General features: G+C 39.9%; 2 protein-coding genes across 2 annotated transcripts; both read right to left on the bottom strand.

The window, feature by feature from the left end:
• Window positions 1-44: 44 nt before the first annotated feature.
• On the bottom strand, window positions 45-6,433 carry trappc13 (trafficking protein particle complex subunit 13). The gene is made up of 13 exons (XM_041059085.1): window positions 6,306-6,433; window positions 5,495-5,563; window positions 4,622-4,721; window positions 4,415-4,499; window positions 4,179-4,306; window positions 3,992-4,064; window positions 3,607-3,651; window positions 3,128-3,145; window positions 1,243-1,376; window positions 921-1,119; window positions 707-807; window positions 452-599; window positions 45-355 (listed from the first exon to the last, which is right to left on the bottom strand). Exons 1-13 carry the CDS (start codon window positions 6,349-6,351, stop codon window positions 248-250), a joined length of 1,254 nt encoding a protein of 417 aa, XP_040915019.1. The 5' UTR covers window positions 6,352-6,433; the 3' UTR covers window positions 45-247.
• A 937-nt stretch (window positions 6,434-7,370) lies between these two features.
• On the bottom strand, window positions 7,371-8,632 carry LOC121195654 (cytochrome b ascorbate-dependent protein 3-like). Its single transcript, XM_041059254.1, has 4 exons — window positions 8,446-8,632; window positions 8,148-8,356; window positions 7,837-7,991; window positions 7,371-7,662 (listed from the first exon to the last, which is right to left on the bottom strand). Exons 1-4 carry the CDS (start codon window positions 8,630-8,632, stop codon window positions 7,419-7,421), a joined length of 795 nt encoding a protein of 264 aa, XP_040915188.1. The 3' UTR covers window positions 7,371-7,418.
• Window positions 8,633-10,859: the final 2,227 nt, after the last annotated feature.

Here is a 10,859-nt window from a genome sequence, read left to right as displayed (position 1 = left end):
CCACAGCGGACACCATGAAATATGTTTTTAAAAGCAATAGGAAATCAAAGATTACAGAGAATTTATTAACATTTATGCACATTTACATTATTATTTTTAAAGAAAGAGATTTATATTATTCACAATTCATTTTAAAATACAGCGTAATCCCCTCAGGTTGCAAAAAGAGTGAAATGTCAGCGTTATATGCAGAATTCCACAGTTGGTCCACTCATTTCTAAAATGCCAAAAAAGGTAAATAAAATTTCTAGCACTCGTTGCTCGTATACGGGCAGACCACACACACCTGTGCAATGTCGTCATATTCGTACGTCCTCTTCAGAAACGTATCTGTGAGTCTAAGTCCAGAAATACTCTAAAACAAAAAGGTGAAGAATATCGCATTACTAAGCAATGACAATCTTAGATGTCAGCACACTAATAATAGTTTTTCTATAAGTTTAGCACATACCTGCAGACCCTGGACAGATGAGAGGAGTGTGAGGGGCAGAGAGAGCGAGGCGGCGGGGCTAAGTTTTCCCAGCTGTCGCCCTGATACGCCACACCAGTGGATCAACCTGGTGTTGCACATCTCTAACACCAGGTCCATGGTTCTTTCACTACAACAGGAAGTCCACAGGCTGGTTGTTAGTGCTACTGGATCATGTCTGTAATTCAGTCATGTGATCATGTGCTACTGATTCAGTAGTAATTGGGGGATTTTTACCTGCAGTTGGTGATTTTACAGATGATGTCAAAAGGCTCTTCAAGGTTGACAGTGTCAGGAATCATCTCCAAAGACAGCCGGATATCTCCATACCCCGGAGCCTGGAGGACACACAAGGACAAAACCCACAATAACAACAAACACAAGAGAATGAAACAGAATCTGATTTTTTGATTTTGTCAGTAGCTTAGACATCAAAACAGCATCCTAATACCATTCTCTGCAGCTGACTGGTCTGTAACCTCCCCCTCTCCCCGAGGTTAGTCTTCCATACGATGTCGAGCTTGCCTATCACCGTCACTCCCTTGATGACACCGGCTTTCTCCGCGTACTCCGGCTTTGGCTTCAAGCAGTACAGGTACTGCCGCGTGTCCATAGGCTGCAGGTAGGACATTTTCCCAAATGTGGACTCTCTGGTGAGGATAAAAGAGCTGACAGTGTAAAAGCCGACAAATAAATAAACCCCCCCCCCCCCCCCCCCCCCCCTTTTTTTTTTTTTTGCAATTAGATCACCGCGATGGAATATGTGCCTTTACCCTTCATCTCCACACGAGACCATGTTGAGCTCTGTGACGTTGTACATCATGGAGGGTTCTAGAGAGACCTTCTCCATGAACATTGCTGAGTTGGTGATGTTCTGGATCTGAGCCTCCAGGAACACCTCATCTGTCTGAAGCAGAGAAGAGAGGTATCAAACTGATATTTGTTGCTCATAATTAAATACAATTACATAATCTCCAAGGCGAACTGAGCAACACATCAACTTCCTTCATTAGCTATTAAGAGGAGTTAGGTCTGTGCAATATCCTACAGCCTTAAAGGACTGGTTCACATTTTTTTCAGGTCCGTCTTATAACAATACTCACGTGTACATTCTGAGAGTTATTGGTCGCTGTAAATTTCCTCCTAACAAGATCTCAGAGTAAGAGATGGGTGACAAATTCCACAGCCCATAAAGAAAGTTTAACCAAAGCGAACGTGAAGCTTATAGGAATATATGTTTCTGCACAAAAAGAGGACTGTGGTTTTTGTCCCTGTGGGAGACACACACCGAGGAAGGGATCTTTTCACAACCAGTATGGACAGGAGGAATGATTGCATAGAGCTGTAACTCTGTCAGTGTACACACTGTGGTCATGTGAGAAATGTTTTGAGATCAGCTCGAGAAAAAAATGTGAACTTATCCTTTAAGCTACTCTCTAAGTGATGTGTGAGACAATGTTTATATACCAGACTCAGAGGACAACATTAAACATAGAAACCTTAACTACACAAATTTAATTCTATTAAGTTTGCTCAGTGTACCTTTGAGGATGTTGTTAGTACAAGTGCTGACCAGCAGAGTATAGAGTAGGGGTTGCACAACGACTGATATTTACCAGCCGACGAATCATTCAAAGTGGTCTCTCAAAAATCAACTAGTTGTGCGTTTTTAACCAATCAGATTATTTAAAGCAGCCTTATCATCTGTATCAGAGCCTTTCAGAGGAACTGAATGACTGTTCTGCTTTCCTGTCACTTTCATCAGCTTGTTCTGGAACCAACAGATTTACAAATGCAGGCAACTAGTTGATGTTTTAGGAGAGCAACACTCAGTGGTCTTTAAAGTTTTTAATTTTTCTGTGCAACCTCTGCTATACCGTGAGATTCAATGAGAGAGAAGCAGAAATTAGTTCATGCCTGCAATTCACAATTTAAGAACTGACCATGAACCATTCTGAACGAGGTTAATGTTAAATCACAGAGTTTAGCATCTCTGTTTCATGCAAAGCCATTCCAAGCAATACCTGAAACTTCTATCACATGTAATCAAATATATTTGTTTCATTAACTTTAATTAATTATGAAACGAGTGTAAGAAGAAAGTGATTTTGGTTTTGTCATCACTGACAGGCCACACAAACGGCCTGTTACGTCACACTGTAAACTTTAACCCGGCAACACAAGAGTGAGAAATGAGATTCAAAAGCATCTGAGTAACATCTGCAACATAATCATTTATATCTTAGATATAAGAGAAAATGTGAACAATCATAGTTGAAAACTGATCATTTCCCCAATGATGATAAACTGTATAATCAATACAATCCCCACCCACCACAATTTGACACCACAAACTTCAATTAAAAAAAATCCAAGCCCTGTGTAGGATGAGTTTGCAAGAAAGCATGAGCGTCCAAAGAAAGGGCAAAAGAAAAATAATGGAAAGTTCATTTCGAAGACTAACGTGTTAAAATTAATCAACACACAGTGTTTTAACACTTGTTTATCCTTGAACAGTCGAGACGTTTCACTATTAATAGTTTTCTTTCCATTTTTCTACTTTGCACCTTTCTGTTGGCCCCAGAAAGACAAAGTCTGCTGCACCAAAAGGATCAAGAGACGCTAATGTTCAGCGATGAGAACAGAAGAAACAATTACCACAGAACTGAGGTCACTCTAATGGAGAAAATAAAATACAAGACATAATAAACAAATGAAGTTACATGCCAACGATGATGACAATGAATATTTGCAGTCTAATATAAAAAGCTACTGGTATGAAAATGAGAAAAAGGAAAAAGCTTATTGTCTCCACCAGGAAAACCCTCGATCTCCAGCTGCTGAAACAGTCTGATGTTTTTCTGTCGAATGGACTTTTCTGAAGATGCAAGGGTTTTCCAGGAGATCTGTCTTGTACTAACTCCCTCTATTAGCATCTGGAAATGTTTCCAACAATGAAATGAAATATGATATGAAGCATGTTGCATGTGCTACATAAGAACCTGCATGTCATACAATACAGTTCTTCTATTTGCAGAACGACATGGTGAGATATGAGTGCAGGGATTCTGAATGTTGGCAGCTGCACTGAGAGTTACCCCGCAGCTGGAGGTGGTATTTCACAGTGGCTGACTTACCTCTGCATTGTAGAACTTTGTCTTCACGTCCAGCGGCTTCAAAACCTGATTGAGAATAGATTGTAAACTGAATGCTGGAGTTTTTTCACACTGTATCTCCATTCGCAGTAAAAGAATAAAAACTGTTTTCTTGCAAAAATGTCTAATCAGACTGGAAAGATAAGAAATGGAATGACAGATAATACAGGTCTTTCTAAAAAGGAAGGGCACCGGGGCTACAGTTGGTTCACAAACTGAGGGCAGGAGACTGCGACACACCGAATGCACAGCACGGATGGTAATTGCATTTTCTCTCTTGTAGACCTGTGACATTTCTCAGGCCTCCTCCAAGCTTGCACATGAGTTTACCACTGTCATCTAATGAGAACGCTCAAATATAACTCACCTGGAATTTGAAGAACTTGCGAAAATAGAGCTTCTCCCCGTACTGTGTGGTGTAACTGACTGCACAAACTAAGCTGGGAATTGGAAGAGAGGAAACAAACGTTTACGTAACAGCAACAACTGGGCTATAACAAACAAAATAAAACAAAATCTATTTAGAAAAAACAAACAAAAAAAACCCCACTCACATATGTGTTCCGATTTCTTTGACTTCGTGATGGATAACATCATCAATGCAGCATTCAGGTTTGAGTTCCGCTACTGCAGAGTTTGATGAAGAGAGGTTGAGCCTCTGTGAGCTGGTCTGTAGATCAGCCTGAGAAGGATCACATAACGTGACAGGACAATTATGAGCAGAAGAGGAGTGAAAAGAGTATACTGCATGTTGGACAGGTATCTGTTTTTTTTTTTTTTTTAACAGTACCTTCACAAGGATGTCCTTTACAACTTGGTTGCTGTCATTGTGAACACTAATGTAACTGGAGAAGGTCTCTCCGAGGAAAATATTCCTGTGTCATGAAAAGATGTGGAAAAGTCAAATTGCAGCCAAATCAACAGTTTGCGCTATAAAAGGTACTCAGAGTTCATTTTTTAATTCTTTAACTCTCTGAAGCAAATGAGCATCTATTACCCAAAGTTCTGTGGTAACGTAAGCATCTCTCCGAGCATTAACGTCTCTGCTCCTTTGATGGTGGAGGGGTCGGCCCTCATGAGCTGGCCAAACAACTCTCCTGTGGAAATAAAAACATAAAGTATGTGCCATGTACATGTATCAGTTCTCTGTGTATGGCAGATAGCCAGAGTTGCAATGGATTAGGCAAAAAAATTGGATCAGTGCCTCCCTACTAATAACACCACCGGGAATTTAGTTCATTCTGCATACTGTATATGTAGCACCTTATAAAATATACACACTTTGTTTGACATGGTCATTTTTCATGAAGGAGTTTTTGAGTGTTCTCTGCGCTGCAGGGAGGATCAAAGAGAGACAGGAAATACCTTTGAAGATCAGGTTTCAAAGGACTATACTACTCATACTACTATACTACTGTGACTCCTTCTCATTAATCTACCTCTAATATTAATATTAATAATAATAAGAAGAAGAAATGGGAGGCTCTGTAATCAGCGCAGGAGTTAAAGGTGGCACATGGTAAAAAGGAGAATGGTTTCAACTACTTCATCTTTGTGCTCTTTAAGTTACTGTATGGCTTCCCTTATATAAATAGCAATCCTACCTAGAAGTGCCAACATGATTTATGGTTTAAGCGGAGTTCAGTTACAAATGCAGCCAACACACTGCTCTGTGCTGTACCCCACCAGAGGGGAGAGCAAACACCAGAAACTCAGCAGGCTTTATACGGATAAAGGAGACACTACATAGGCCATTAGCTAACACAACATGCTGTTCAGATAATTATCTTTGGCTACAGGCCTGTAAAATAGAATTAAATTCCCTTCAGGCTCTGTGTCTGTTACTCTGACGTCTCTCTGACAGGCTCACCTGGCAGATCTCGATCCTCACATGTCACTGGCATGTTTGTGAAGAGTGTTGGTTTTGTTAAGCGCATCACTGTGAAGGAAAGAGACATTAGTTAGCGACTGGACACAGAAGTTTCTACTTGCTGCAGCTCTAATCTGGAAAAGTCTTTCATTGTAATGCATCCTGTCCAACTTCTGTTGAGTGTGGATATAAAATTAGTTGTGTATTATATTATATTATATTTCAAAACAAAAATAATTTTCTTATTCAGCCACATGGTTCCCCAGAAATTAGAAGAATCAACAAGGGTTGATTAGTTAATGAATTAGTCAAAACATCAGAGAATAGCAAAGAATTCCAGTCACAAATTCACAGAACTCTTCCTATTGGTCGATTTGTCTGACCAACAGTCGAAAACTCACAGATTTTCAGTTTATTATGACATAAAACAGAAAAGATGAAAATGCTCACATTGTAGAAGCTGAAATGTTTTTTTTTGCCCTGATAAATGACCCTGATATTTAATCTCTTTGCTGACATTATGGAGTAATTCATGTGAGAGCATGGTATATATATAGCTGTCACTTTCAGCGTTGAGGTCCAATAACGACAAGAAACGCCCTCTTTAAAGTTACAGGTGTCACAAACCGTCTTAACTGTATATTATCAAATGTAAATGTTTGATGCTATTAGCAGTGTTAGCTCTATTAGCAGCTAACAGCAACAACAAATGACAACAACCTGCTACAGAGAAACACTAACGCGTCTGTTTTACGCCTAAAACCACCTCTGGAGTCACAATCTACATCCTGCTGCAATGACTTAAAAATACCTTTTAATGCGAGTAGGTGTTCCTGCTTCGCCTGATTTACATCCATTTTAACAGAGAAAGTTATCTTAACGGGGGGATGTTAGCTACTTTGCTAGCTTGTGCACAACCATTCAGGAAGTGGATTTCTTCTTCGTCTCTTATTTTGGGGGACGTCCTCGAGATGTGATACCGCCTCCCACTGTCCGGGATGTGGATTTACAATAAATCATATCAAAATACATAGCGCATTCATAAAGTAAAAAACTAAAATCTGAAAAAGAAAAGGAATAAAATAAGAATTGAAACTAACTGTAATCCACTTTAGCCAATTTACCGTTAAATGAGTTTTTAATAATGTATGTTGTTAAACACGTTCACATGTTCAGATGCTTTTTTTTTGCGTGTGTGTGAGTGGAGGTAAAGCTGGTAGGTAGAAATGTTGTAATTTTCTCTACACATTGAGCAATTACTGTCATTATTGCTGGAATTTAATTTGTCAGCACACTTTTATTGGCTCTTTACACTCCATCTGAATCTAGATGTTGCACTACACTGACATCTAATGGTGTGGGTCTGTATTACATTGGGGCACACCTACATTGTTAATAAAATGCCATACTACTTACTACATACTGCCATACTATCCCATGTGCTGATAGCACATGGGATAATGCCTCCAGTCAGAAAGATATAAACATGCATTATTTATCAAAATAAATTCACTCTGTGCAAGAAAAAGAAAACGCGTCCATCAAATGCTGCTTTAACACGAGTGTTTATAAACCTGCTCGAAAGCAGAACAAAGAACCTCAGAAATGTCTAAAAAAAAATCAATTATTCTGCAAATTACCGGTGAGTAAAGTCATTTATTCACAATGACAGAAAAAGCTTATCACATTTTTAACAAAACATTGAACAAGATTTAGAAAACATGAAAAGTCATCACTTAATTTTTGAACAAGAAAAACATTTTTTTTCTCCATTCCTTGTTAGTGCTGGTGAAATTCAGTTGGCTGGAATGAAAACGTGCGCACTGCTGGGTCTCCACGGCACATTAAGTGTATCCATTATTTTCACGTGCTGCCTCACTGAGCAGAGGCTGTAATTAAAATAACACCCAGATTATTATCTCATTCAGAAAAGTTGTTTATGGTAAGGCAATCCAGATTTCAAGGTGGTATTGATAAACAAAAATATGATGACCATCGCATCCATACTCACATGAACACTTTCACGGTCTGTTTCTGGCCTCCGCCATTTTTTTGTGGATAGGATTCCAAAGACGACCAATCCAAAGGCCACAATGAGGATACCGAGGGAATTCGCAAACTTTGCTTCCACGGGCAGCGAGTTGTAGGGCTCACCACTGCTCCCGTTACTGCAGTGGATTGAGAAACTGAGTTAGGAAATTCAGTATCTGACAAACTGATTTACAGTGCAACAGCTCCTCATCGTGGTTTTGTTAATGTTGTGTAAGATTAAGAGCAATTTTTGGTTGTTTTCCCATTGAAATAAAGAAGACATTGTGTCAGCTGGATATTTGATCACTTACAGCGTGAGCAGCAGTTTCTCATTGATACCACTGATGCAGGCGATCAGACCGAGGATCAAGATTGTTTTTCCTAACCAGATATGGACAGGTTTCAGGCCGCTTCGGAACCACAGAGGAGAACAAGGAAACAAGAAACCAGCCAAGCCAAGGATCCACTATCCATCAGCATGACAAGGGGGGAATGATTAAGTGTTGTCTTACAGCTTCAGCGCTTTGGGTGTACGAATACATTCAATAACTCACAGAGAAAAAGGAAAAAAGGATTCTGAATTAAACAGAGTACAGAGTGTGTAAATATCTGTTGTTCATACCTGAAATGCAAACATCGTTACAGTACAGATGCCCACCCAGCTGTGCAGAGAGTACAGGTCAGTGATGTTGAAGCCTCTGTGGAAGTCAAACACGGCACACAGACCCAGGACGGCCAGAAGCAAAGCCAAAAGCATCAGTCCAGCGTGCACCAGCTTCCAGGTGTGCTTCCTCTGCTTCCAGGTGAACGGTACACGATACACAACGGCAGCTGCAGGTGCAGAGACAAAGACAACTGAGAAAGAGCAACAAAAGTAAAGTAAAACAAATAAATATTCATGTGCAATTTATACCACTTACCATTACCATACAGAACCACCAGCCCAGACACCATGAGCACAGGATGCCAGTTGAACTCGAGGGCTGAACCATCCCAGGAGAAACCACCTCTCCAGTGTGAGCTCCAGCAGCTCACAAACAGCACACAGAGCAGGCCCAAACACAGACACAGTGTGTAGGAGACATAGAAAAACACCGTCGACCTCATTTCTGTGTGTTAGCTAGGGAGGGAGAATAATGTATTATATCACCTGTAGAACATGAAGTGAGAAAATGTATGACAAAGGAAGTTTCTGTACTAAGCTCAATACCTGTGGTAAAAGAAGGTCCTTTGAGTAAGTTTTAGAAAATAAAATTATAGAAAATAATTTTAACTTTAACTGGATAGTTCAGTCTCTAAAAGGGTAAAAGCCCCAATCTTATAATAATGACTGGTTATAACTGAGTCAGAGTGCAGTCAGAGTATTTCAGTGCTTATTAATTTACTTTTTTTTATAGAATAAGATAAATAGTGGATTCAGTATTGTAATTACTTAAATGGTTATGTTCCACTGCTCCTCACTACAAACATAAAATTCTGTATTATTCTGTATATTCTATATAACAACTAAACTTAACTTTTCAAAAACAAACAGTCCATGTCAGGATTCATACTCACCAGGCGACTGCTTCGCTCCTTCACATGAATCCTGCCTCTGTACTGGTCCCAAACCACAACACCGTAACACCAAAGTTCCTGTTGTTCTGCTTTCTGTCTTTTGTCCATTCACTCATAGACGATCTCAGCTGAAAAAGCCTCCATCAGGAATTGTTTCTGATGTTAAATAAGTCTGGCAGTAAACGGAGGGATGGTCTAGAAGGATGGGACGAGGAAACAATTTCCCCTGCATCCGTGTAGCATGTTGTTAGTCATACTTGTGTGTCAAAATTATTACAAAACATGTTACAGCTTTCATAACACAACTCGCTTTTTGCTTGGTCATGTTGATTTGCCATGGGCTCCGGCAAATATTTATTACAAAACAACCTGACGATAACATTAAAATCACGATGAGACATATTTATGCTTCTGCTTGTTGCACAAGTTAAAAATTCTGAAACTAGGGAGGGAGAATAAAGTGTGTGTGTGTGTGAACTTGTTGACTGAGCCACAAACGGAGGTGGCCATGTGGGCGATAGGGACCCCTCACCATGTCATCTAATTTAGCACAGACCTCGAGTATGAATAAAGGCTCCACAGTTTAGTGACAATCCTGAGATGTGGACTGAGGCAGATGATCACAGAGGGCCAGTCACGCAAAGACAGTCACGCCAAATGAATGTGTAATCTGATTTTACCTCGCAATGACAAATGCAAAGGCAGGAGGGCCGTGAAGCTGAGCGGCAATTTTATTGCAGGCATCATGAGAGATGTGCTACGCTAACAGCAGTAAGAATTCCATCATCTGAAAATTTTCAAGTGTTCAATAAGTTAATTTGGATTTGCTTTAGATAAAAAAAACATAATGCAATTGTCTTCTTTATCATTAGCTAGACAGAGGTGTTCTTCTACACATCATAGAGCAGCACAGTAACTGGAGCACTCAGCGCCATGTTGTGCATGATTTGTTTGGAGCAAACGTTTTCATCGTCTTCATCCTCCACAAAGATGGACACAAAGTGATCAGCTTCCCAGGGCACCTCCTGGGTCTGAGAGGCCAGCACACGGATGCACTTCACGTCTTTCTTGAAGGTGAACTTCTTGTCCTCGGGAAGCACAGACCCAGAGATCTTCTCCTCACCCCCCGACTCGGAAGCGATGAAGCCGTCAATCTCCAGGGCTTTTTCTGTGACAAATACTCGGACGTTCCTTTTGCTGTAGTTGCTCATCTGGCATGCGGTGTTGGTATTTCCCATTTTGTTAGATCAGATATCACTGGTCTGATCGGTCAGGACTGCAGGGCTTGCTGGAGGCTGTAATTTAAAAATAAACTGTTTTGCATAAAATTTATGCATGTCGATTTTTTTATACACTATAATAGAACCAATGTACATACCTTTAAAACTTATGTATATTTGTAATTTTTTTATCTTTTATTTTGTAATTGTTTTCTAATTATCATTCTTTGCTGTACACTGGCCTTTAAGTGCAGCCTCACCAGTGTGCCACCCTGCCTTACACCCTCATGTCGAAGCGCAAGTGCCAAATAAAAGATTTGAACCTTTGAATTATTTTACAGCCATGACTTTAAGGGAAAAATCCTCAGTGCTGATGTAGTTCAAGAAATTAGTTTCCCATATGTACATAGCACGATCCACCCCAGAAATTTATAAGTTTCTGCCAGAAAAACTTCCACTATTATTCAGTCCAACTCATCAGAAAAAGGAAAATGAGCCACATACAAGAAAAAGCACAGATCAGTCAATAAAACAGGTTAAGTTTTTTTTTTTTTGGC

The sequence above is a fragment of the Toxotes jaculatrix genome, chromosome 16 (assembly GCF_017976425.1).
Source record: "Toxotes jaculatrix isolate fToxJac2 chromosome 16, fToxJac2.pri, whole genome shotgun sequence".
Classification (NCBI taxonomy): domain Eukaryota; kingdom Metazoa; phylum Chordata; class Actinopteri; family Toxotidae; genus Toxotes; species Toxotes jaculatrix.
The sequence above is the reverse complement of the archived record's forward strand: the minus strand, read 5'-3'. Positions and strand labels throughout refer to the sequence as shown.

What these genes read in the sequence shown, in the direction of transcription:
- trappc13 (XM_041059085.1), bottom strand. Translation starts at nt 6,351, where the DNA reads ATGGATGTAAATCAGGCGAAGCAGGAACACCTACTCGCATTAAAAG. An exon ending in TGAGGATCGAGATCTGCCAG is followed by an intron (nt 4,722 to 5,494) that starts GTGAGCCTGTCA and finishes TTATTTCCACAG; the next exon opens with GAGAGTTGTTTGGCCAGCTC. An exon ending in ACGTTACCACAGAACTTTGG is followed by an intron (nt 4,500 to 4,621) that starts GTAATAGATGCT and finishes TTCATGACACAG; the next exon opens with GAATATTTTCCTCGGAGAGA.
- LOC121195654 (XM_041059254.1), bottom strand. Translation starts at nt 8,632, where the DNA reads ATGAGGTCGACGGTGTTTTTCTATGTCTCCTACACACTGTGTCTGTGT. An exon ending in GGTGGTTCTGTATGGTAATG is followed by an intron (nt 8,357 to 8,445) that starts GTAAGTGGTATA and finishes CTGCACCTGCAG; the next exon opens with CTGCCGTTGTGTATCGTGTA. An exon ending in TAACGATGTTTGCATTTCAG is followed by an intron (nt 7,992 to 8,147) that starts GTATGAACAACA and finishes GCTGATGGATAG; the next exon opens with TGGATCCTTGGCTTGGCTGG.